This window comes from Rhinoraja longicauda, chromosome 29 (assembly GCF_053455715.1).
Source record: "Rhinoraja longicauda isolate Sanriku21f chromosome 29, sRhiLon1.1, whole genome shotgun sequence".
In the NCBI taxonomy this organism is placed as follows: Eukaryota; Metazoa; Chordata; class Chondrichthyes; order Rajiformes; family Arhynchobatidae; genus Rhinoraja; species Rhinoraja longicauda.
The window spans coordinates 26,658,014-26,685,309 of NC_135981.1; the positions used below are offsets into that span (position 1 = coordinate 26,658,014).

The 27,296-nt window shown below is 45.9% G+C and overlaps 1 protein-coding gene across 1 annotated transcript in view; it reads left to right on the top strand.

Moving 5' to 3' along the window:
- Positions 1-27,096, top strand: part of sumo1 (small ubiquitin like modifier 1) — a 50,525-nt gene extending 23,429 nt beyond the window's left edge. Inside the window, exons 4-5 of the mRNA XM_078424694.1 lie at positions 948-1,019; positions 24,559-27,096. Of these exons, the coding sequence (XP_078280820.1) occupies positions 948-1,019; positions 24,559-24,627 (141 nt within the window). The 3' untranslated portion in view covers positions 24,628-27,096. The remainder of the gene's footprint in view (positions 1-947; positions 1,020-24,558) is intronic.
- Positions 27,097-27,296: the final 200 nt, after the last annotated feature.

Consider the following 27,296-nt stretch of genomic DNA (forward strand, 5'->3'; position numbering starts at 1 on the left):
ACAGTTTAAATATATTATAAGTAAAGCTGACTTGGAGTTGTTGTCAAACCTGCAGTGCCAGTGAAATGAATTATTAGTTAACGCATCATGATTTGATTTCATTGTGTTGGCAGTGTACATTGATTTGACCCTATTTCATTGACTGACTGAGCTTTTTTTCTCAGCTATTTAGCTTGACGATTATATTAACAAATAATCATGGGAATAAAAAATGATCAAAAAAATAAGGCAAAGGATTAACTGTTCATCATAATCCATTGTAATTTTTATTAAATACTTCCCAAATGGAAATGTATAAGTCAGAGTTGTGCAAACTGTAGCCACTACCGAAAACAGTGCATGGTGGTAATCCACCAACAAAGCTCAGGCAACTCTGTTCTATTTGCATTTCGTATTTTCTAGTTTCCAATTATAATTTTATGAGCTTGGAGTTTGCGAAGAGGTCTTGCTGTTGCATCGTTGATGGATATTTAGTAAAGCAGAAGACCAAGATCTGTTAGTATCAACAACTTGGCAACTTAAAGGGAACATTTAAATTAAATGGTATGTGACAATCCTTTGTATGCACTTAAGAAGGCTTAAAGCACCAAAAAACTTAATGGATACTCATGCTAAATAGTGGTTAGTACAATTTTGGATTTCTTTTGTAATAAAGCAGTATATTTTATAAATTTACTGCAAAAGTCTCCTTTTTTCCTCAACCCCTACAAAATGAACCCATTTCTGAAAGTGCAGCTTTGGAGCTGACCACTTCGAGAAAGTATGGAATGTCTGAGCTCCTGCTTTCAAACCTTTCCTACTGAGGAAATATTTGACTTTGGATGAATCCTGGTATCATTTCAAACGGTCATTATTATCTCCCAACAAATAGTTCAATAAAAACTATTGCAATTTTCTAAATTAGTACACAGTCTAATTTAATGTATTTTATGTTTCCTTTGATGCAGGGTGTTCCCCCAAATTCACTTCGATTTTTGTTTGAAGGTCAACGGATCACAGATCAGCAAACACCTAAAGAGGTTTGGAGGACATTTGATTTCTAACATTGCATTGATAAATTGGATGTGTCTTGAAGAGCTGTTTCTTGAGAGTTAGAACTGGTGAAAATTTATTTAACTCTTTATACTTCTGTAATAAATTTTTAAGAAGTGATTATTTCAGTTAGGTACTTTGATGCTGGAGATTGGGGCAGATCTCTGTGCGATACTAAGGATCTGCAGCACCAAGGTGGACTTTGAGCTTCATGCAGGGTCCAGCAAGGAAGAAAGCTGACAGGTTAACAAAGAAGGGCATATATTAAACCATATTAAAAATATTACACCAAAGACTAATGTATACAGTGGTAAGGTGTACTAGAGAGTGGTAATGAATGAATGAATAGCCTTTATTGTCATCCAAAAACATGTTTTTGGTCAAAATTACGTTACCCACAGTCAACACTGCAACTAAATCAAAGATGTGGGCCAGTTTCAAACAGTATGGAACTTCTAACAGTCACCATACCCAAAAAGAAAGTATTGTGAAATATAATGGAACTAAAGGCAGACAGGTTACCACACCTTGATGGTCTACAGCAGAGGTGTTAAAGATAGTGTGTGGAAGTGAAACGAGCCATTGGTAGATATTTTTCAAAATTCAGAGTTCTGGAAAGGGATCGCAAATGGGATTGTTTAAGGGAAAGGAAGACAAGTGACCAACATCTGCTACAAACCCACTGACACCCACAGCTATCTGGACTACACTTCTTCCCACCCTGTCTCCTGCAAAAAGTCTATCCCCTACTCCCAATTCCTCCGTCTACCCCGCTTCTGTGCCCAGGATGAGGTGTTTCACACGAGGGCATCAGAGATGTCCTCATTCTTTAGGAAACGGGGCTTCCTCTCTTCCATTATAGATGAGGCTCTCACTAGGGCCTCCTCTATATCCCGCAGCTCTGCTCCTGCTCCCCCTCCCCCCATTCGTAACAAAGACAGAGTCCCCCTTGTCCTCACCTTTCACCCCTTCAGCTAGGGTATCCAACAAATTATCCTGCAACATTTCCGTCACCTCCAACGGGATCCCACTACTGGCCCCATCTTCCCATCTCCTCCCCTTTCGGCTTTCCGCAGAGACCGTTCCCTCCGTAATTCCCTGGTTCACTCGTCCCTTCCTACCCAAACCACCCCCACCCCAGGCACTTTCCCCTGCAACCGCAGGAGATGCAACACCTGTCCCTTTACCTCCCCCCTCAACTCCATCCAAGGACCCAAACAGTCTTTCCAGGTGAGGCAGAGGTTCGCCTGCACCTCCTCCAACCTCATCTATTGTATCCGCTGTTCCAGATGTCAACTTCTTTACATCGGCGAGACCAAACGCAGGCTCGGTGATCGTTTCGCTTAATACCTACGCTCAGTCCGCCTTAACCAACCTGATCTCCCGGTGGCTGAACACTTCAACTCCCACTCCCAGTCTGACCTTTCTGTCATGGGCCTCCTCCAGTGTCATAGTGAGGCCCACTGCAAATTGGAAGAACAGCACCTCATATTTCACTTGGGCAGCTTACAGCCCAGCGATATGGACATTGACTTCTCTAACTTTAGATAGTTCCTCTGTCCCACTTCTCCCCTCCCCCCTCCCAGTTCTCCCACTGTCTTCCTGTCTCCACCTATATCCTTTCTTTGTCCTGCCCCCCCCCCCCCCGACATCAGTCTTAAGAAGGGTCTTGACCCGAAATGTCACCCATTCCTTCTCTCCAGAGATGCTGCCTGACCCGCTGAGTTACTCCAGCATTTTGTGATACCCAAGACAAAAAGTAGGTGATTCTAGCCCAATCGGCATATGTGTTGTTGGCTAGACATTGGATTTTACAATTGACGAACAGCTAGCTAATTATTTTGAGAATTTAATGGTTTTACGAAACGTTTTGGTTTAATTTCATGGTTTTACGAAAGGTAAATCATGTTTGACAAATTTGCTAGAATTCATTAAGGATGTAACAAGCAGAGGCACTAGAGGGGAATCTATACGTGGTGTATTTGGATTTTCAGGAGCCATTGGAAGAGGTGCCACAAGATTAAAAATGTTTATTTGTCATGTAAACAAGAACAATGAAATTCTTACTTGCTGCAGCTTTACAGGCACATTGGGCACAACAACAAGAATACATTTGGAATAGATTATTAGTTATTCTCAGCAAACGAGACAATTAAAGTGCAGAATCTTAAGTACGTAGAGATAGTTGCCATAGTTGTGCAAAGTCCATAGTGGTTCAATGTTGAGGTAGGGTGATTTAAGAATCTGATTAGTCGATGAGGCGAAACTGCTCTTAAACCTGGAGGGAGTTCTGAGGCCCCTGCACCATCCTCACGATGGTAGCAGTGAGAAGAGAGGTGGTGTGGGTGTTTGATGATATTAACTGCTTTCTTAATAACCTCATGGAATTGGGGTAAGTGTTGTATAAAATGAAGATTGGCTATTGCACAGAAGACAGAGAAGGGGACGAAATTGGTCATTTTAGTTTGCAAAATATAACCAGTGGATTAGTTTTTGGCCATCCGTTATTTACAGTTTATATTAATGACCCTGAGGTGGACCGAATTTCGGTATCCAAGTTGTTGATGATAGAAAGAGAAATGGGAGGCCATGTGGCAATGAAGGTATTTTTACTGCAACAGGATGTAGATTGAATCAGAAGGTGAAAACTTAGCAAGTTGAGTTTAATGTAGGAAAGTGTATAGTAGTGCACTTCTTCTGTAAGATGAATCCAAAGACAGACTATTATCTAAATGAAGAAAGATTGAAAATGAAAAAGAGTACTTAGTTTTTTTATACATGAGTTGCAAAACATTAACAGGCAGATGGAACAAATTGCAAAAGAGATGAGTTTAGAAAAAACAAATATTATTACAATTACTTGGGCTTTTGCTGAGGCCACACCTGGAGTAATCTGCACAATTTGAAACTTCTCATTTAAGAAAGGATACACAAGAGACTGCAGATGCTGGAATTTTGAGCAAAGGACTTGATAGGTGGATGCAGATGTGGAGGTTGGATTGGTCGATGGGCTCAGGAGGGCAAGAGAGGTGCAAAGATGATACAGCCTGGGATGTGTTTGGAGGAGGTAATCAGGGGCTGCAGAGATGGAATCTGATGGGACAGGAAGATGGAGCATGGGACCTAAATGGGAGAAGGGATGGGCAGATGCAGACAGTGGAAGGGAGGGAAATCAATGGGAGAAATTGTGTGGGTAACGGGCAGATGGAGTAGGTGGGGAAGAAGCTGGGTGGGAGGAGGCTGGATGTTGTGGGAAAGAGGTGTGTGAGTGGGAGAATCTGGATAGATAGAGGGAGTAATGGAGAACAGGTTCTTTGAAGTTTGGGAATTCCTCACCATCCACCCATCTGCGCATTGCCCACTTAACCGCATCCACCCATCTGCCCCTCCTTACCTGGATTCATCTATCCACCCCACTCACCGCTTCATACTGGCTATCTACCACACTCTCGCAGTCATAAACATGCAGCACAGAAACTGAGCCTTTGGCCCATCTCGCCCGTGCCAATAGAAATGTGCCGTCTAAACTAGTCCCGATTGCTTGCTTTGCCCCATATCCCTCTAAACCGTTCCTATCTATGTACCTGTCCATGTGTCTTTTAAATGTTGTTATAATACCTGACTCAACTACCTTCTCTGATAGCATGTTCCATATACCTACCATCCTCTTAGTGAAATATTTGCTGCTCAGGTTCCAATTATATCTTTCCCCCTCACCTTAAACCTATGTCCTCTGGTTCTTGATTCCCCAACCTTGGACAAAAGTCTAACCCCCCCCCCCCCATGATTTTATACACCTCTATAAGATCACTCTTCAGCCTCCTGTGGTCCAAGGAAAAACCGTAGCGTGCCCAATGTTTCCTATAGCCCAGGCCCATGTGTCCTGGCAACATCCTCATTCAAATCGTTGATATAATCCACAAATAACAATGGACCCGGCACCTATACGTCAGGCACCATTCACAGGCCTCCAATCCAAAAAACACCTTTCACCACCACTCCCTGCCCACCAGGACATAGGTTCTCTTCCAGTTCAGGTGCAACCCACCTCTCTTGTACAGGTCACCTCTGCCCCTGTAAAGATCCCAATGGTCCCAAAGTCTAAATCTCTCCCATAGTTTACAGTTTAGTTTATCGTCACGTGTACCGAGGTACAGTGAAAAGCTTTTGTTGTGTGCTATCCAGTTGGCTGAAAGCCAACACATGATTACAATCGAGCCATTTACAATCGAGGACTTTATCAAGGATAGTCCAAGAGTCACAAGAGGTAGATAGTAGCTCAGCACTGCTCTCTGGTTATCCACACAAACTCCTTAGCCATGCATATACCTGTCCAATCTTCCTGTTCTTTCTGAGAGCATTCTGAAGATTACGACCTTTGAGGTTGTACTTTTTAGCCTTTTGCTTAGCTCCTTGTATTCACCCTGCAAGACCTCATCCGTTTTTCTATCTATGTCATTGTGCAAACGTGTACATTGACCTGGCTGCCTGCCCTCCCCCTTGAGAATGGTCTGCAGCCGTTCTGAGACATCTTGAATGCTGACTCCAGGGAGGCAGCACACCATCCTGGAATGCCACAAAATCTCCTGCCTAGCCCCCTAACTAGAGAGTTTCTAATTACAATGGCTCTGGCTGACTTCACCCGTTCCAAAAGAGCCAGACTGGACTGGTGTTGCTGCTCTTCCCTGACTGATCATCCCCCCACCCCCTAAACGGTATCTAAAGGGGCGTGCTTGTTGTCAAGGGGATTGGCCACAGGGAATTCCTGCATTTCCTTTCCTGGTGGTCACCCAGCTACTTTCTTCCTGTGCTCTTGGCGTGACCAGCTCACTGTAACACCTATCCACGACTTACTCAGTCTCTCAGATGATCCTGGAGTGTCCAGCTGCTGTTCCAGTTCCCTAATGCGGTCTCCACGGGTGCACTGCTCAGGAACACTGGGAATCTCTCTTCCTACGTCCTGCAAGAGGACCATGCCACGGCCTTAGCTGCCATCTCTACAGCCCAGAGGAAGGATCTCAACCCGAAGCTCCACTATCTATTCTCTCCATAGACTTAGCCTGATCTGCTGAATTCCTGCAGCAGTTTTTGTTTGCTACCATTCAATATTATCATGACTGATTTGCAATATGCTCGGTTTCGTTTCTGCACCAATTTCCCATAGACTTCAGTTATAGAGTCATAGAGTGATACAATGGGGAAACAGGCCCTTCTGCCTAACTTGCCCACACTGGCCAACACGTCCCAGCTACACTCATCCCACCTGCCTGCGTTTAGTCCATATCCCTCCAAACCTGTCCTATCTATATACCTGTCTTAACTGCTTCTTAAACGTTGGGATAGTCCCAGCTTCAACTACCTCCTCTGGCAGCTTGTTCCATACACCCACCACCCTTTGTGTGAAAAAGTTACCCCTCAGATTCCTCTTAAATCTTTTCCCCTTCACCTTAAACCTATGTCCTCTGGTCCTCGATTCACCCACTCTGGGTCAAGAGACTTTGTGCATCTACCCGATCTATTCCTCTCGTGGAGAATTTCCTGATCAGTTTACCTGATCTTTCAAAAATGTACCTACTTCCTCTCTTTAAGTAGCCAGTGGGGTATAGAATTTCAGAGATCCACCACTCTTGGTGAGAGCCTCCAATGTACGTCAGTTTTAAAGGGCCAATCTTCTATTGTCTATTTCCCTCCATAGACGTGCCTGGCCCATTGAGTTCCTGCAGCAGTATTTTCGCTCCAGATTCTAGCATGTGCAGTCTTTTGCCTCCATTTTGAATGGTAGAGCGACCTCAAGAGATCAGGTGGCCTACTCTCGTGTCTTGTGTTCCTACTCACTGTTCTGGATCTATCAATAAATCAAAAGTTTTGACTTTAGATATACATGAACACAAATCCAAGTTTTTGCTTTTTAAAAGGTTAAGTGCACCTGTAGTCAAAACTGGCTGCTAGTACTTACCAAAAGAAATCTGATAAAATTATCCTTACTTTGAGGCTTGAAACACTGAGGCTTTTGTAGTACATTAAAAGTGCTGAATAAGTTACTGTTAAGAACAAGATAAGAACTGAATAAGAACAGATAAGTTACTGTTATCTGAAACTCTTTAGCCCCCTAACCCTCTTTTTCATATTGACACAATTTATATAACATTATGTTTTACAGCAAAAGTTGCTTAGTTACAGAACTGTGGCATTATCACCGAACTACCTGTATGTTTCAATTATATAATCAGACATTCTTCTAAACTCTGTAATAAAGACTTAGTTTGTTCAATCTCTCTTTACACAATAAACCCAACATACTAAGAATCAATAGGATGAACCTTTGCATTCTGTCCTTTTCTGTGTTTCTATCATGGCAGTAATGAGTTGTGCATGTCATACTGTTTTAAAATGCAGCTGAAATACATCATGGGGAAATGCATTTCTGTCACATCTTTCATGACCTGATCAACTGAAGTACCCAACAGCAAGCAGTAAAAACAAGGAACTGCATTTGCTGCTTACTGCATAAACAGACCCAGAAATATGGCGTAACTCAGCAGATCAGGTAGCATCTCTGAAGAACATGGATAGGTGACGTTTCGGGATCAATGTTCTTCAGAGAAGCTGCTTGTTCTGTTGAGTTACTCCAGCGTTTTGTGTCTTTTTGTGCAGTTGCTATTCTAGTTTAGGAAAATAGAAGTGTTTGTATACAGCATGTTCTCACAAACAGCAGGTGATGATAAACAGATAAATTGTTTCTTAGTTATGCATGTATAAAAAATATATATTGGCCAGGACTGAAAAGAACTGCTCCTCAGAATAGTTGAAAGGGCTCTTTTGCTTTCACTTGAATGCACAGACTCCTCTAAAGGTTGGCTTTGTGTATTACACATTTGAGTGTGACTTTGAGATTTCTGCACTAGATTTCCCAAGCTATTCCCTGGGCTGGAGCAGTTCAGTTATGGGGAGAGATCCTCAGCCGAGGAGGATAAAGGTTCATAACAGGAAATTTCCCACACAGGAAACGTTCAAAAACAAAACAATCATGTAAGTGAGAACACATTTAGGGGAGATTGAGACAGATGAGGGAATGCTGTGTGCTCTGTTTGGCATGGCTCACCTCCAGCCCAAAGGTTTCTCCATTGATTGCATGGACTGACTGGCAGTATTGGGGAAAGGCATCTGCCTCATGATAAACTCTTCCTGGTATTCAGACAAAAACCATCCTGTCCAACTCCTGCTCTCTGCACCAGGAACACCTCGCAGTGAAGTACTGCCCTATCCATGAAGAGAATTCCCCCCCCCCATCACCATGACCACGGTCTACATTCCACCCCAGGCTGACATTCATCTAGCACTGGAGGAGGGGCACGCCGAGATCAACCAATACCATTTCTCATCATAACTGGGGATTCTGTCAAGACCAGTTTGGAGAAGTTATTTTGTAAACATCAGCAGCATGTGTCCTGTAACACCCTCAACCACTGCTATTCCACCATGAAAGATGCCTCTCGCTCTATCCCTTGCCTTCACTTTGGGGAATCAGACCACCTGGCTGTGCTCCTCCTTCCTGCAGAGTCTGAAGAGCGCTGCTCCAGCGGTGAACTGCTCAGAGGAGGCAGAGGAATGACTCCGCAATTGCTTGGAATGGGTAGAGTGGGCAATGTTCAACAGACCGAAAAGAATATGCCACGGTTGTTACCAACCTCATAAGAAAATGCGTGGAGTAGTGTGTTCCCACCAAATCCATTCAACTTTTCCTCATCCAGATGAACCAAGAGGTCCATAATCTTCTGAGGACCAGATGTCAGGCATACAGGAATTCCAGGTACGACCTACATTAGGCCGTCAAAAAAGCAGAGATGCTTCACTCTAAATTGGAGGTTGAGACTACAGCAGGTAGTCCATAGAGCTCAGAGGGCCATCGGAACACAGCTACCAGACTTGGAGGGTATCTACAACACACGATGCCTCAGAAAAGCCACCAGCATCCACAAAGACTCTTCACACCCCTGCAACAGTCTGTTCGAACTCCTTCCATCGGGCAGATGATACAAGGCCTTTTACGCCCGCACCTCCAGACTCAGGAACAGCTTCATCCCCAGGGCCATAGCTGCTATCGTCGGATCATAAGATCATAAGTGATAATAGAATTAGGCCATTTGGCCCATCAAGTCTATTCTGCCATTCAATCATGGCTGATCTATCTCTGCCTCCTAACCCCATTCTTCTGCTTTCTCCCCATAAGTTCTGACCCCTGTATCGGCCCTAAGCCGATAGTCATGAAGTGCTTTGAGAGGCTGGTCCTCTCACACATCAAATCCAGCATCCCTGACTCACTGGACCCACATCAATTTGCATACAGGGCAAATAGATCCACAGAGGACGCCATCTCTCTGGCTCTTCACACTGTCCTGACTCACCTAGAGAGACAGGGCGCGTACGTGAGGATGCTATTCATAGACTATAGCTCCGCCTTCAACACGGTCATCCCCACCAAGCTCAGGTGTGGTGCTACGGAGCTCTGTCTCAATCACTCGAACGAGTGAGCTCTAAACATCTTTTGGAATTCGGAGGAGGTACAGCGGTACTCTAAACATCTTTGGGTATCGCTGCGACGCTACAGAAATCTTTTTAAAAGGTTTCTGTGTGTTTTGGGGCTGCGAGCGGTGTTATCAATTGACTGCTCAGCTCCCACTACTGAGGCTGGCAACCTGCCAGGAAACTGTGGCGCACAAAAAAGGGGAGAAAAACCTGTCTGGACTGATACACCTGCGTCCAGAACAACCCCCCCCACACTGCCTCGTCGCTACTGACCGGACGGGTCTGGTTTTCGTGCGGTGTGGGAGTTTTTCTACACCCTCGACCTTCTTCTGTGGCCTTGAGACCTGGAGCTGAAGGAGCCTCCTCTCTATCAGAGATAGGCTTCCAACAATAACAGACTGCAGGTGAATCCCCTTCGTTGCTGCAGGAGCAGCGAAGACCAGCGGGGATTGCTTGAGAAAGTCTGCAGCTCACCAGGGGAAGCAGGAGAGCTGAGATACCCGGGCCAAGAGGCCGTGACGCAGCAGTTTCTAGTGGGAGCCGCCATTATTGACGTTCGAGGCAACACCACTCGCCTCCCTCCCTTGAACTGTTCTACACTTGTTTGTGTGTTTGGACTTGGCCCCGTGCCTTTTGGATTGTCTTTGTCTTTGTGTATCAGTGTTTTTGTTTCACTGTAGTGCCTGATACCATGCAGGGTCAGCGTTCTGGGGGATCGGGGCCTTCGGGGAGTTATGCTAAGGCGGCTGCTTCAGCTGCTTCGGCTGCTCCTCTGGGGGCCCGGTTCCCCATGAGGAACCTACCCTTTGAACATGGGGTCAGGTGCTACTTGCCCCCCCAAATGAACCTGGAGGACTGCGCGGCTGCTGTGGCAGCGGCAGCCAAGCCTGTAGGCATTGTGTATGTGGGAAAAATGTTTGGGAAGGGCGTGTTCTTTCTGGAGTCTGTTGAGGGGGTGAACGCGACTGTATGTAAAGGGGTCACAGTGGGTGGACTTTTCCTACAGGTCGAGCCCCTGGGGTCCACCGCGCAGCGGGTGGTCCTATCCAACGTCCCGCCTTGCATCAAGAACGAGGCCCTCCTTCCCCACCTTCATACCCTGGGGAAGATCCTCACCGACATCACCCCAATACCCATGGGGTTCCGCAGGAAGGACTTGCAGCACGTTCTCTCCCTCCGGCGCCAGTTGACAATGTTGCTGGACCGGGAGGAGGTGGTCGACGGGCGCTTCTGTGTCCAGCAGGATGGGCGAGATTTCACCATCTTCTGGACATCGGACCGCCCGAGGTGCCACGCCTGCAAGGAAGTGGGGCATATTCGGAGGAATTGCCCCAAATCCCGGGCGGAGGCCTCCGCCTCCGGTGCCACTAACCCCCCTCCCCCCCCCACTCCCACTCCCCCTGTAGTTGAGTCAGGGAACCCTGGGGATGGGGAGGGTCAAAAGAAGGGGGGCAAGGTGGCGAAGAAGATAAGGCACCTGGGGAACAAACCCCCCGGGGATAAGACTTTGCCACCCATCCCGTCACCTCCCGTTAGGGAGTCCGCAAGCCCCATAATCCAGCCAGGGGCGGAGGGGATTGGGCGGGAGGAGGGGGAGCCGCAGACTAGGGTTGCTCAGGTGACCCCAGAGTCTGTGAGCTCCTCCCCTTCGAAAAAAAGAAGGAGGAATCTCTCCAGGGAGGAGCAGAAGGGGGACATAGGGGAATCTTCCAGTGGGGCAGGGAGTGCTGTGGTGGAGGATGACTCCTGCCCTCTGGTACTGGCCCCGGTTCCATGCTCTGAAGGGGTTTCTGGGGAGGGTGGTGATGGGGACCACTCGGGTGTAATGGAGCAGGGAGAGATTCCTGTTGGGGAGGGAATCCCAATTCATGCACCCGAGGAAGCCCAGGAGCAACCCACCCAGGACGAGGTGCAGAACACGCCTGTGGAGTTAGGGATAGTAGGCGGGGAGGGGGAAGGGGAAACCAGCCCTTCTCTCCCGCAGGACCTGGCTCCAGAGGGACTCCCTGAGTCTGGGGCACCAGAGTCCACTCTGGGCCCAACTGGTGGAGGGATAGACCCCACTGTCAATGGTCTTGACTGCCCAGGTACACCCGAGGAAGGCCCCTCTGCCACTGGCCCCACGGTGGGGACTGAGGTGGAGGTGAGACCAGAGGGTGGGGAAGAGGCAACCGCTGCACAGGGTGGGGCGGGAGTCTCAAGCACAGAAGGTGTGTCCAAGGATGGGAACGGTGACTCCATCTGCAGTGGGGGGGTGGAAGAGGACTCCTCGGGCAATGAGTCAATGGATGTTCTCGCTGCCCCCGACGCCACTCCTCTCATTCCAGTGGAGGAGATCCGCGAGTTCATCGCGGCCACCGAAGGAGCCCAACATCGGCCCAAACTGGCCTCCCTCCGGTGGCCGAACTTTCAAGGGGTCACCAGCTCCCTGAACCTCATCCTCAGAAGGAAGGGGAGGGGAAAGGGAGGGACGGGGGTGAAGGGAGGGACGGGGGTGAAGGGAGGGATGGGGGTGAAGGGGAACGACCGGCGTCAGCTCAGGTCTTTCTTGGACGACCTGGAAAAGGACGCCGAGGCCCAGAGCAGCGTCGTTCCTGCTGAGGGTAGAGGGACCAGTAGAGCGTCCCTTGTTGCCAAGATCCGGAAGGTGAAACGCACTGCCAATCCATCTAGGGTCCGTAGCGGCAAAGGCGACTCTGCTGTCAGTGACCAGGGGACTGGTGAGGGGATCTAGTGTACTTCTGACATGGCGATCACCATAGCCAGTTATAACATAAATGGCAGCAGGGGGCCTCTCCGCAGGTTTAACCATCTCTCAACCCTGAGGGATGGGAAATATGCGGTGAGCTTCCTGCAGGAAACCCACACCATCCCAGGAGACGAGTCCACCTGGCTCCTGGAGTGGAGTGGTGAGGTCTTCATGAGCCACCTCAGCTCCATTTCCAGTGGGGTGGCCATTTTGCTGGCCCCGAATTTCCGGCCAGAAATCCTAAAGGTCCAGGAATTGGTGCCAGGCCGCTTGCTTCACCTGGCCGTGCGCCTGGATGGCGTGCCGTTGCATTTTGTCAACGTGTACGCCCCCAAGCCCGCCGTGTTGCAGACGTGCCTGTTCCGGGAGGTGTCTACCCTTTTGAGCTCCATCGACCCTGGCGACTGCGTGATCTTTGGGGGAGATTTCAACTGTACCCTCGAGGAAGGAGACCGTTCAGGTATCCAGCGCGGCCAGGAGTCGGTGAAGAAGTTGAAGGAGCTCGTGGGCTCCTTTGACTTGGTAGACACCTGGAGGAACCTCCACCCCGACTCCAGTGCCTTCTCCAGGAGGTCAGAGGGGGGTGGCTCTCGCATTGACCGCCTGTACATTTCTCGGGCGTACGTCTCCCGGGTCTCGGCGGCCTCCATGCGGCCGATGCCTTGCTCGGACCACCACCTGGTGTGGGCAGAGTTTACCCTGCTGCGCACGAGGGGAGGGTCCGCGTACTGGCACTTTAACAACCGGCTGCTGGAGGATCGCCGCTTCCGGGACTCGTTTGTGAGGTTCTGGACCACTTGGAAGGGGAAGAGGGGAGGATTTCACTCCCTGCGGCTATGGTGGGACGTGGGCAAGGCCCACATCCGGCGTTTCTGTCAGGAGTACACTAGGGGGTCTACCAAGAGACGCGATTCCAAGGTCCGACAGCTCGGGAGTGAGCTGCTCGATTTGGATTCGCGTCTAAGTCAGACCGGTGGGGACCCGACCCTCTGGAGGGAATACCAGGAGAAGAAGGACGCGCTGAAGGAGCTGCAGTTACAGCAATCCCGAGGCGCGTATGTGAGGTCGCGGATCCAAATGCTCCACGATTTGGACCGCGGTTCACCCTTCTTCTACTCGCTGGAGAAATGGCGGGGAGTCCGTCAGCAGTTAGTGGAGCTGCTCGCTGACGATGACTCCCCCGTCACCGAACCAGAAGACATCAACGCGGCGGTTCGTTCCTTTTATGGGACCTTGTTTTCACCGGATAGCTCCGGCGTGGACGAGTGCAGTGATCTGTGGGAAGGTCTAACCACGGTCGGCCCGGAGGGTGCCGAGCGTCTGGACGCCCCCCTGACACTAGACGAACTGACTGCGGCCCTCCATCAGATTCAAAGGGGCAAATCCCCAGGCCTGGACGGACTGACAGCAGAGTTCCTCCGCACTTTCTGGGGGACCTTGGGGGAGGACTACACCATGGTCCTGAGGGAGAGCCTGGCGACCGGGGAGATGCCCCTGTCTTGGCGGAGGGCTGTAGTGGTCCTTCTGCCCAAGAAGGGTGATCTCCGCCTACTAAAGAACTGGCGCCCGGTCTCCCTCCTCTGTACCGATTACAAGGTCTTTGCTAAGGCAATGGCCAACCGTCTGGGCCCAGTGCTGGCCCAAGTGATCCACCCTGACCAGTCTTACACGGTCCCGGGCCGGTCCATCCAGGACAATATCCATCTGGTCCGGGACCTGGTCTACCTGGCTCAGGAGACCGGTGTACCCAATGCCTTTCTCTCCCTTGACCAGGAGAAGGCTTTCGACAGGGTGGATCACGAGTATCTGGTGAGGACTCTGCGGGCGTTTGGGTTCGGACCGCACTTTGTGGCCCGGATCCGACTTCTATACACCACTGCGGAGTGCCTCATCAAGGTCAACGGATCCTTGACGGCTCCCATTCCCTTCCGCAGAGGAGTACGTCAGGGCTGCCCCATGTCAGGCCAACTGTACGCCATCTGCGTGGAGCCATTCCTTAGTCTGCTTCGGAGGAGGTTGACGGGCATGGTTCTACGCGAGCCAGATATGGAGGTGGTCCTCTCGGTCTATGCCGATGACGTGCTCCTCATGGTCACTGACCCCGCTGATCTGCAGAGGATGCGCGAGTGCCAACGAGTCTTCTCGGCCGCCTCCTCTGCAAGGATCAATTGGGGGAAATGTTCTGGACTCTTGGTGGGTCCATGGCAGGTGGACTCCCTCCCTGAGGAGATGCGGTTTTTCACGTGGAGCACCACGCGCCTCCTTTACTTGGGAGTCTACCTGAGTCCCGTCGCGGAGACCTGGCTGGCGAACTGGCAGGAGCTGGAGTTGAAAGTCGTCGCCCGGCTGGGGCGCTGGTCAGGTCTCCTCAGGGTGCTTTCCTACCGGGGCAGGGTGTTGGTCATTAACCAACTCGTGGCTTCCCTGCTCTGGTACAGATTGACCACATTGGTCCCATCAGCCACTTTTGCTGGGATCATCCAGAAGAAGTTGGTGGACTTCTTCTGGGGCAACGGAAAGCACTGGGTCTCTGCAGCGGTCCTGAGTCTCCCGATTGAGGAGGGCGGGCAGTCGCTGGTGTGCATCCGCACCCAGTTGGCGGCTCTCCGCCTCAGGACTCTGCAGAGATACCTGTACTCGGAGCGTCCTCCCAGGTGGCACGTGCTGGCGACACACTTTTTCCAACGGGGCCGCTGCCTTCAAGCAGGTACGCGGATCCCGATGGTGGGCGTCAGCCGTGCTATCCTGCTGGGAATGCCCGGCTTCTACCGGGACTTGCTGAGAGTCTGGAACCTGGTTGCTGTCGACCGGGCCCCCCCTCCGCTGACGGAGGGCGGCGGCCCAGGCGTGAGAGCAGCCGGCCCTTGTCCTGCCCCGCTGGGTGTCGGAGAGGCTCAAATGTGTGGAGCACCTGCGGCTGAGCAAACCCCCGCTCAGCCGGAAGTACTCGTCGGACCGAGGCGCCGTAATCCTTCCCGGGAGCCGGTCCCACACAACATGAGTCGCATTTCCTCGACACCCTTCATCTCCCTCCGAGACGCAGGGAGGCGTGTCCTGTACGGGCTCCTCCTCCACACCCTGCACTTCCTCGCCCTGGTCCACCGTCCGGACACTAAGTGGCGGTCAGTGTTGCCTTCCGGTCGCGAGGTGACCCCGCGGTGGGGGTCCCTCTACGCAGGAATTCTGCCCCTCTCCATCGGGGACCTGGGGTGGAAGATATTGCACCGAGGAGTCCCCTGCAACCTGTTCCTCGCGCGGTTCACAGACTCGCCAGCCGCCTGCCACTTTTGCGGGTTGGAAGAGTCTGTGTACCACGTGTACATGCAGTGTGTGAGGTTGCAGCCCCTGTTCCAATATCTAAAGGGGCTGCTCCTTGCTTTTTGGCTGCATTTTTCACCCACCATCCTCATCTTTGGACACCCTGTGCGTAGGGGAGAGGGTAGGGCCGAAGATGTCCTTGTTGGGTTGCTCCTGGGCCAGGCCAAGCTGGCCATCCGAGACTCACGGCGCCAGGCGGAAGAGGGCTCTGCCCGAGCCAGCTGCCTGCCCCTTTTCCGGGGTTACGTCCGTGCCCGGGTGGTGTTGGAGAGGGACTACGCGCTGTCCACGGGCACCCTGGAGGAATTCCGGGACCGCTGGGCACCGCGGGGGATTGGATGTATCCTGGATGGGGATTGTAGTATAATTGTATGATAGTTTTAATAGGTATATTTGTTTGTATAATATTCTGGTGGTGGGTTCTGTTTTGGTTTTATTGCATTGTATATATTATTTTAATATTTGAATAAATATTTTTGATTAAAAAAAAAAAAAAAAAAACAAGCACCAGGAACTGTATATCTGCGCATCCCTATGCAACTTGAACCTCGGCTTCCTCATCAATAAACCACAATTGGTATGAATTGGCGATAACTTCTTCCTTGATAATTATCAGCAAGGGAGCACTTGAGGGCCTGTGTACTCGGTCTCCTGCTCTCTACCCATGACCGTGTATCCAGGCATACTTTCAGATTTGCCAGTTATACCACTGTTGGACTAATTACGGGCAATGATGAGTTAGAGTATTGGAGGGGGATTGATTGTTTGATTAAATGGTGCCAGAATAATCACCTTGCTCTCAACAGAGCTGAACCAAGGAGCTCATTGTTGACTTTAGACGAGGCTTGCTGAGGATCTACCAGCCTGTCTTCATCAACGGAGATACAAACATGGTGGACACCACCTGGTCCCATCATAAAAGGGATCTACAGGAGGCGCTGCCTCAAAAAGGCAGCCAGCATCATCAAAGACTCAGACCACCCTGGCCACGCTCTCATTTCACTTCTGCCATTGGAAGAAGGTATAGGAGTCTGAAAACAGTGGTCTCCAGGTTCAGGAACAGCTTCTTCCCAACACCCATCAGGCTCTTGAACACTATAAACACTAACTAAACTACGAACTGTCTTAGTTACACTAAGGACTTCAGGCTTCAGGTGGCATAGTGACGCCAGCGGTAGAGTTACTGCCTTACAGCACCAGATACCCGGATTTGATTCTGACTACGGGTAATTGTCTCTATGGAGATTGTATATTCTCAATGTGACCTGCGTGGGTTTTCTTCAGGATCTCTGGTTTCCTTCCACACTCCAAAGACGTAATGGTTTGTAGGTTAATTGGCTTGGTATTGTAAATTGTCCCCAGTGTGTGTGGGATAGTGTAAATGTGCAGGGATCACCGGTTGGCGCGGAATCGGTGGGCCGAAGGGCCTTTTTCCATGTTGTGCAGGCTCGGCGATCGTTTAGCTGAACACCTCCGCTCAGTCCGCCTTAATTATCATCATCATTGGTCCAAAAACGCTCACCAAATCCACCCAAAACTTCATCCTCAACATTGATGGTCTCCCAGTATCCACCTCACCTCACATCCGGAATCCTGGAATCATCCTTGATCAAACCCTCTCCTTCGACAAACACATCAAACACATCACAAAGACAGCCTTCTTCCACCTCAAAAACATTGCCCGTCTCCGTCCATCGCTCTCCTCCACAGCTGCAGAAACCCTCATCCACGCCTTCATCACCTCCCGTCTGGACTACTGCAACAGCCTCCTCTATGGCGCACCCTCAAAATCATCAATAAACTTCAATACATTCAAAACTCCGCTGCCCGTCTACTCACACACACCTCGATCCGTGACCATATCACCCCCGTCCTTTATAAACTCCACTGGCTCCCCATCCCCCAGAGAATCCAGTACAAAATCCTCCTCATAACCTACAAAGCCCTCCATAACCTGGCCCCATCCTACCTGACCGACCGACCTCCACAGGTACACTCCCACCTGCACCCTCCGCTCTGCCGCTGCCAATCTCCTATCCCCCCACATCCGGACTAAACTCAGATCCTGGGGGGACAGGGCTTTCTCCATCGCTGCTCCCACCCTATGGAACTCACTACCCCAAACCGTTAGAGACTCCTCCACACTCACCACATTCAAAACATCGCTGAAGTCTCACCTGTTCAGTACTGCCTTCAACCACTGAAGGTCACCTCACCTTCTGTCTCCTTTCTCTGTTCATTTATTTATTTACTTATTTATCTATTTATTCATTTCCCTATGTTCTCAAAATCTCTGTAAAGCGTCTTTGAGTATATGAAAAGCGCTATATAAATAAAATGCATTATTATTATTATTATTAACCTACTTGATCTTCCGGTGGCTCAGCACTTCAACTCCCCCTCCCATTCCCAATCTGACCTTTCTGTCCTGGGCCTCCTCCATTGTCATAGTGAGGCCCAGTGTAAATTGGAGGAACAGCACCTCATATTTCGCTTGGGTAATTTACACCCCAGCGGTATGAACATTGACTTCTCTAACTTCAGATAGTCCCTGCTTTCCCTCTCTATCTCCCCCCCCCCCCCCCCTTCCCACTACTCCCACTGGTTTTCCTGTCTCTGACTACATTCTATCTTTGTCCCGTCCCCTCCCCTGACATCAGTCTGAAGAAGGGTCTTGACCCGAAATGTCACCCATTCCTTCTCTCCCGAGATGCTGCCTGACCCGCTGAGTTACTCCAGCATTTTGTGTCTATCTTCGATTTACACCATAATCTGCCGTTTTTTTCCTAAATACTCTTGATTTTTGACTCTCGGGAACTTTTTACACCCAGGTTGGAGTCAGCCTGACTGGGTGGAGTGTAAGTACTCTCACAAGATTTGAGGTTTCTGGACAAGCACCAGAATTGCCAAGGCACAGAAGGTTATAGACCAAGTGACCAAGCACATGTAGTCAGGATCGAACCTGGGTCTCGGTGCCATGAGGCAGCAATTCTAATGCCTGAAGTCCTTAGTGTAACTAAGATAGTTCGTAGCTTGTAGTTTAATGTAGACCAAGTGCTGGTAAATTAGTACAGATATGTACTTTCTGATCGACATGGAATAGTGGGCTGAATGGACTGACTGCACGATATGACTCCATGATATTCATTCCTTCTCTATCCCATGTTGAGCAAGGTTGGCAAATGTTATTCAACCGTTAGCGCAGCGGTAGAGTTGCTGCTTTACAGCGAATGCAGCGCCGGAGACTCAGGTTCGATCCTGACTACGGGTGTTGCACTGTAAGGAGTTTGTACGTTCTCCCCGTGACCTGCGTGGGTTTTCTCCGAGATCATCGGTTTCCTCCCACACTCCAAAGACGTACAGGTATGTAGGTTAATTGGCTGGGTAAATGTTAAAAAAAATTGTCCCTAGTGGGTGTAGGATAGTGTTAATGTGCGGGGATCGCTGGGCGGCACGGACTTGGAGGGCCGAAAAAGGCCTATTTCCGGCTGTATATATATGATATGATATGACGGAAACAAACACAGGTACTTGAATGCAGGACCATCACACACACAGTAATTTAAATGTGCATGAAGCTTGGGGAAAACTTCTAACAATAATCCTGATGACTGAATGGAAGATTATCACAAACATGCACTTCTTTACTAGGTAATCCCCTTGAACTATGATTAAAAAATCTGGAGTTTCTAACACAGCATAGAGAAGTGTAGTAACTGAGCACTGATTGATAGATGTTCTATGGGTACTAAAGATTCTCCCATTTTTAATTATAAAAGAGCAATGTTTTTGAGTTGTACATCTGTGTTATTACGCTGTGTTTAATGTTACACTCTTTGCATGGCACAGTATTTATATAATTGAAGGAGCAATTTTGGAATTTGTAGACAGTTTTATGTACTAAACAAAGTACGTCAGAGTAAGGCTTTATTCGTTACTGGCTTGAGTGAGCTATATTTTCCTATTTTGAGATCTATTTTAAGAAAGTCTTGCAACAAAATTATGACTTGACAATCTTGGCATAGCAACCATCCGTTTCATGGGAGTTCTGCCATATTCTGACTTGCAAAGCTTTTGAAATATGCTGCCCATAATGTCATTCTCACATGTAGGTGAGGAAGTTTGAGTATTTCAATCCTGCTCAAGAATTTGTCCGTATAATGTAAGTGGGTGGTTCAGCATAACGCAACATTTTCATTTAAGTTATGTTGTTGTGTATAAATGTACTTTTAAAATGTGCCTAATTTTCATAGGCCGGTTAAAACCATGTTAGTGTAGATATATTTTAAAATTTCTGTATTGTTAGTGTGAAATTACTTAGATAATGTTGAAACGATTTAAACTTACAGTGCTTGAGAAACAAGATCTTTCACAAGTCTGTTGCATTATGGATGAGAGTAGCTATAGCTTTAACCACTCCTTCTGACCCATTAACTATGAGTGAGCATGCAAAATATTTGCAAGTTATAAATAGCTATTGCTCTTGCTTTGCTTGATATGTTAGTATTGGAAATAGAACATTTATTTTAAACCAGTTTAAGCCAGAATCAAAAGGCAGATTATTATCTAAATGGAACAAGACTGTAAATGAGTGAAGGACAAATAAATCTAGATGCATGAATCGCAAAAAGTTAATCGGCGGGTTCAGCAAATAATTAAGAGGGTAAATGGCAAAATGGCAATTATTGCAAGGAAGTTAGGGTTTAGAAATACGGACACTTTGTTAGAGAGTGTTGGTGAAGCCACATCTGGAGTACTGCACACAGTTTTAGTCCTCTATCTTAATAAAGGATATAGTAGCATTGGATATAGTCCAAAAGAGAATCATTAGGCTAATTTCTGGGGTGAGAACTCTCCTATCAAGCGAGGCTAAATGGGTGGCTCTGTATGCTGTGGTATTTACAGGAATAAAGGATAATCTTAATAAAAAAGATAAGATTCGAAGTACACTTCACGGGGTAAATGTTGAAATGTTTTCACGAGTGGCAGTCTCAAATGGGAGGATACAGTTACAAGAAAAGGTGCCTATCGTTTAAAATCAAGATGCGTAGAAATTTCTTCCCTTAGATAATAATGAATGCCTTAAATTCCCTACTCCTGGGAGTTGTGGTAACGAGCTCATTAGAAGTATTTAAAGTGAATACATTTTGAAAGATCAGGGGATGAGGGCTATAGGGGTCTGACACAGAAGAAGAGGTGAGTTCCGGTATCGATCAGCCATGATCATATCAAATGGTGGGACAGACTTGAGGGGCGAGATGGCCAACTCCTGCTCATGTTTTCTTGTGTTTTATCAGAGAGAGAATTTCACAGAAACATTAACAGATTAGGTGTTTGCATAGCCAGTTTCTTAGTGCTACCTGTGTAGTTGTTTTATGAAACGTGACCAGTAGTTTTCAATTTTGCCAACTAGTGTATGTATCTGCTGGCAGATACTTCAACATATTTTACTGTTACCAGACAGGAAATGTTATATTATGTCAAAAGATTTGTCCTGCTTAGGGTATTTCAGGCAAACTGTAGTGCTGGTGATTCATATATGCAGATAATGACGTTGCAAATATCTTGGCCAATACATTATAGGTATGTTCTTCAAGTTCAGTTCATCTCGAGGATTGGATAGTGCGGAGTGGAAGGAATCACAATTTGCAAAGGGTGGAGTGGGTTGAAGATGACCAGGGATGTGGGGTGTGGTGACTACAGAAGAATCAATGTTGAGGCAAGGGGTAAAGAGTAGGAGATTGCAAGAGGTTCTTTGGAATATGATTGTTGTGGCAGGGTGCTGAATTTGGTGGAGATAATGGGTGTGTCATGAGATTTATAGTGTTGGTCTGGAGGTAATTTACATTCATGTAATACATTCCTGTGACAAAACGTATGTTCAATGCACTTGTCTCTTGGATTCAGCTAATCTGTCCTTTTGTCTGCCAGGATTCTTGAGCACCAGGGACCCTAAATACTGTAAAATGGAGCCATGTGCTCTAATTGTCTAAAGAAGGGTCTGGACCCAAAACGTCACCCACTCCTTCTCTCCAATGATGCTGCCCGATCCGCTGAGTTACTCCAGCTTTTTGTGTCTATCTTCTCCTTAAAATTTCACTGATTGCCGCATCTGAGAGTCCATTCCCAAGATATCTTCATTAGATTCTAGAAACTGAGATTATCTTTTGAGATTCAATGCTTTTTATTTTAAATTGGAACCAACAGCAATATTCATCATTCCTTCCTCCTCGTGTTTCTTGCCACAAACATTGTGCTCTCACGTTCATGCTTTTGCTTTTACACGCTCTCATCTCTTCCACACATGGAACGCAGTGTGCCTGCATGTAAAATGTTATGTTGTAAGGTGATTTTAATCAGAAAAAAGGAGGGAAGCAACAGTTGGCAAGAAAAGGGAGGTTGAGATGGGAGGGTAGATTACAAGATCTGAAGAGTCAAAGGATCAAACCTCATCAATTTGATGCTGCTTCAGAACAACAAATCAACCATCTAGACAACACCCATCTTCACAAGCGAGTGTGAATGTCTATTCTTAACATTTAATGGCATGACCATCATTGAATCTCCCGCCATTAATATCTGGAGTGGGGGGGGGGGGGGGGGGGGGGTAATGAGGGCCCACGGCCCAGAGCCCAGAAACTCAAATGGACCTATTGCATAATTGTTTTAGTTTTGTGGCTATAAGAGCAGGACACAGGTTGGATCTCCGACATTGGATGTCTCGCTTCCTGATATCCAAAGTCTTTCGGTCATCAATGCACAAGTCAGAGCAAGGTTAGACATTTTCTGTTTGCCTCGATGGATGCCTGCAAACAAATGGTGAGCAGCTTGACACTGTGCGAGACAGAGCCACCTGCTAACTGTGCAACAATAGACAATAGGTGCTGGAGTAGGCCATTCGGCCCTTCGAGCCAGCACCGCCATTCAATAGACAATAGGTGCAGGAGTAGGCCATTCGGCCCTTCGAGCCAGCACCACCATTCAATGTGATCATGGCTGATCATTCTCAATCAGTACCCCGTTCCTGCCTTCTCCCCATACCCCCTTACTCCGCTATCCTTAAGGGCTCTATCTAGCTCTCTCTTGAATGCATTCAGAGAATTGGCCTTCACTGCCTTCTGAGGCAGAGAATTCCACAGATTCACAACTCTCTGACTGAAAATGTTTTTCCTCATCTCCGTTCTAAATGGCCGACCCCTTATTCTTAAACTGTGGCCGCTTGTTCTGGACTCCCCCAACATTGGGAACATGTTTCCTGCCTCTAGCGTGTCCAATCCCTTAATAATCCTATATGTTTCAATAAGATCCCCTCTCATCCTTCTAAATTCCAGTGTATACAAGCCCAGTCGCTCCAGTCAAACATTGCAGCAACAAGTTAATTGTGCATTTTACTTTCATTAGTGAATTTTGAGGAAGTTGCTGTAATGTAGTATGTGCTGTTATTGGCATTTCCTTAACATCAATTTGGATGTTTTTATATTCAGATACTTTTTAATAATGTGCAGCAATTTTAGAGACGGGTAAAACCAATTTTTAAGCAAAGACTGACAAAATTAACATGTGGTATTTTGATTTGTGTTGTTAATTTGAATTTTCTATGACTACTATTAATTTATAGTGAGTCCTTAAACCAGTTTAAGATAAAACCATTCATTGTACTTCATATCATATCATATCATATATATACAGCCGGAAACAGGCCTCCTCGGCCCTCCAAGTCCGTGCCGCCCAGCGATCCCCGCACATTAACACCATCCTACACCCACTAGGGACAACTTTTACATTTACCCAGCCAATTAACCTACATACCTGTACGTCTTTGGAGTGTGGGAGGAAACCGAAGATCTCGGAGAAAACCCACGCAGGTCACGGGGAGAACGTACAAACTCCTTACAGTGCAGCACCCGTAGTCAGGATCGAAGCTGAGTCTCCGGCGCTGCATTCGCTGTAAAGCAGCAACTCTACCGCTGCGCTACCGTGATCTTTTAGGCTAGAGGTTTGAACTTGTGGGTTTCGCATTTCTGCCAGTGTGTGTCCAGAAAGTTTTTAAAAGGTTCAACTAAGGAAGAAGGTAACTACAGTCCTATAAAGTTTGGAATGTCAAAATGAATTGCCCCAGTCATTTTCGCATTGTCATTTACACTAATTTTTGTGAATTATTAAGTTTTCTTTTACTATTGTAAATGGCCAGATGAACACATTCTTCGTAAACAAAGAGGTGAAAAGTTACTGGGATAGACTGGAATGCAAATTTGAGATTATAGTCAGTTAGCCATGATTTTATTAAATGGTACAGCAGAGTCAAGTGGTTGAATGGCTAACTCCTGCTCTCGTTCTTATGTTTGCTTCTTCACACAGTAAACCTAAAATCTTTTTCTCTGTTTAGTATCTCTTAGAGAAGAGAAAGTGGTTTGGACCTCAGCAAACAAACCCAAATGTCTATATTTCCAGGCAGACTTAATTTCAAGTAGCTTCAAAAGAAAAAAAATGGACAAAGTATGACAGAACTCTAGAAATTTAGACTGTAAAATAAATAAAAATGATTGTGATCAATTTTTGACAGTTTTAATCTGTAAAACAGTTTGAACTTTGTCATGTAATGTCATGGTTCACTGTAAATTTATTTTTACTGATATTACATAAAGTTATATGGGAAAATGTGGATGAACAGCAGCAGGAGTAGGTGGAGAAACACAAATGTGTATAATATGTTTTAAGGAATCTAGGAAAAAATCCTAGAAAAAAATCCTAAGATTTATTTCACAAACTCTTTGTACGTTACAGTCATGAGCAGCAGAACGTTTGCCTTCTTCAATAGTTTTTAGATTCTGTTGGAACGAAACAAAATGGAAATTGAGAGTATGAATTTTACTGGAAAATTATCAGCTTCTATAAAATATTGAAAATAACTATTTCCATGTTTGTTTCCGCAGCTTGGTATGGAGGATGAAGATGTGGTTGAAGTTTATCAGGAACAGACAGGAGGATGGTTGAGAGCCTAACTAGTCGCTGTATACGAATCTCGATCATCTGTATAATTTCTTTATTGTTTCTTGTTAGCTGTAATCACTGATTTTGTATAAAAAAGAAAAAAAAATCAAACAACTTTCTTTCATATAGTTTGTACAACATGTTGATGCCCAGCTTGAAGTTCTTATTTTCAGTATATTCTGTAACACAACCAATTCCGTATATTTAGCATAAATGGCAAAGTGCCATCTCAGATTTTTTTAAATAGAAACTTGTGATTTGAGTACCTTGGCTTTATAAATTCATATTTTTCATTGCATAAATAAGAACCATTTTGGATTCGCTTTTTTTCAAATTGTAGGAATAAATGGATTTGAGATTGTTGTATAAAATTTTCTTGCATTTAAAGGCACATTTTAAAACATACATTCCCAATTATTATATTTGAAATTGTAAGACAAGAGCAAAAATTATCTTGTTAAACATCTGGTTTTAGCTCATTTTTGGCCAGACAAAATGTTGACAATTCTTGTTCCAACACTAATAGCAAGTGTGGAATAAAGGAACAAAAACATCATGTTTTAGGTGGGTATGAACTCACAAGCTGTTTTAAGGAGTACAAGAGCAGTAATCATGCCACAGCACTGCATTTGTATTGCATGTAAACATTCTTGTAAAAAGCAGAATGATAGATAGTGCAAGACCAATATTTGTCCTGGTGCTTTCTGATGGTCAAACTCTTTAAACATTTTTATATTATAGTAAAATGTTTCTGGAGCATTGAAAATCTGCACAAGGATTTTTCCTTCACTTTCCATCACTTCTTTGTATAATAGGCCTAATAAGAACTATCCTTTGAACTAATGGTTCAAGGCAAACAGACTTTGGCAAACAGACTTTACTGCCACACTCAACTTTTCAATTCAGTCAGTGAAGGGTTACATCGAGATTACCTGTAGAAAACAGTGGCAGGAAACAATTCAGATTTGTTAGGTCTTGTTCATTGTAGATATCAGTTGATATAGTTAAACCTCAAGAGAAAATTTCTTTTAAGGGATACTTCCTAATTTGCTTGCAATCATTAACTCCTTACTTTTAGTGGTGTAACTGATGGTAGTTGCAACTTGGGGGAAACAAAATAAATTGTGTGGGTTTTATATGTGTTAGTGGTTTATGATCACTTCTACATTGGAATGAAATGGTGCTGAGAATCTATTGAGAGAACAGATATTAATAGGTGTAAAGGGATTTGAGACAAAAATAAAAGTTTTCAGACTACAGCACTTGCCATTATAACAATTCCAGCATAACCATGCAAAAGTTTGTAGATTACACGGTATCAACAGATACGTTTTAAGAACAATTGTAGTTAAAAAATTAACCTGAATAATACTTTTAATCATTTAATCCAAGCCAATAAATAGGCTGCCCAATTTTTGTGTTTCCTTTCACAATATTTCCAAATTTCTTATACAGATCTTAAAAAGATATGAATGAGGGTTGTTCAACTTTGTACATAATCTTACATTAAAATGCTGAATAAAAAGATGTTGAGGAAATAAGTGACAAGAACACTTACTGAGAAAATGTTAGCTTTTTGTTGTGTGTTTTACAACAACCTCACAATGAAACCTGCAAGTTATATTTCAGTTTTATATATATTTTTCTGTGTTTATGACTGTGGCAACAATACTTTTGCATCTAAGGCACGTTCATATTGAGCCCTGACTGCTGGGTTTAAAATCTAGCTCCATTAAGAAACAAATTTGAAACAACCTCAATCTATGCTATTGAGTACCAGGTCCAATGGAGAATTTTCCATAATGTTGAAATACAGTCACCAAAATCATATGTATTTTGCATATATCCCAATTATAGTTCTGTCCCCAACACTCTAACATCTCATGTCCTATAATTCTCCATGATTGTGCATTTCCTCCATTTTGGCCCTTTGTCCAACAAATCCACCTTTGGCATTTATCCCATCATCTATCTGTGCCACAAATGTCAAGCTTTTCTCCTGCTTTCTCTCTCCATCTCAGGTATCTAAAATCTTGCTGACCAGATTTTTGCTCACCTCTTCTTTTATTGTGTGTGCCTTGGTATCAAATTTTCATTTGATAAAGCTCCTTCGGAATATTTTACTTTGTTGAAGTTGTTATTTCAATGCAATTTTCCATGGAAAATACATGGCTTGCTTTTTTTTGCTAGCTTTGGGCTGTTGACTTTGGTCAACAAGGCACGTTACTTTAAGTAACATGGAAGCAAAGCCAGTGCTGCAGCTCATAAAGGCAAAATGTGACAAATTCTATTCTTTGACAAATCCCCCCATTTTCCAACTGACGTATGTAAAGATTAATTATACAATAAATGCTGTGATGGTACTTTGCTTATTTCACAAACATTTTATTTCATTTAATGAAAATATTATGCTTTTGATTTTAAAAAAGACTCAAAATGCTGGAGTAATTCAGCGGGTTCGGCAGCATCCCTGGAGAACATAGATAGGTGAGATTTCGGGTTGGGACCCTTCCTCAGACCTTTTGATAGTACTTTGAATAGTGGAACCAAACTGTTTCATACCCATCAAGTAAATTATGAAAATAGCAAATTAGTTCTCAGAGGATGTATCAAAATTAAACATTATATAAAGGATTTTCATTCTCATTAAGTATATTTGTGATTTAATTTTTAGAGATAG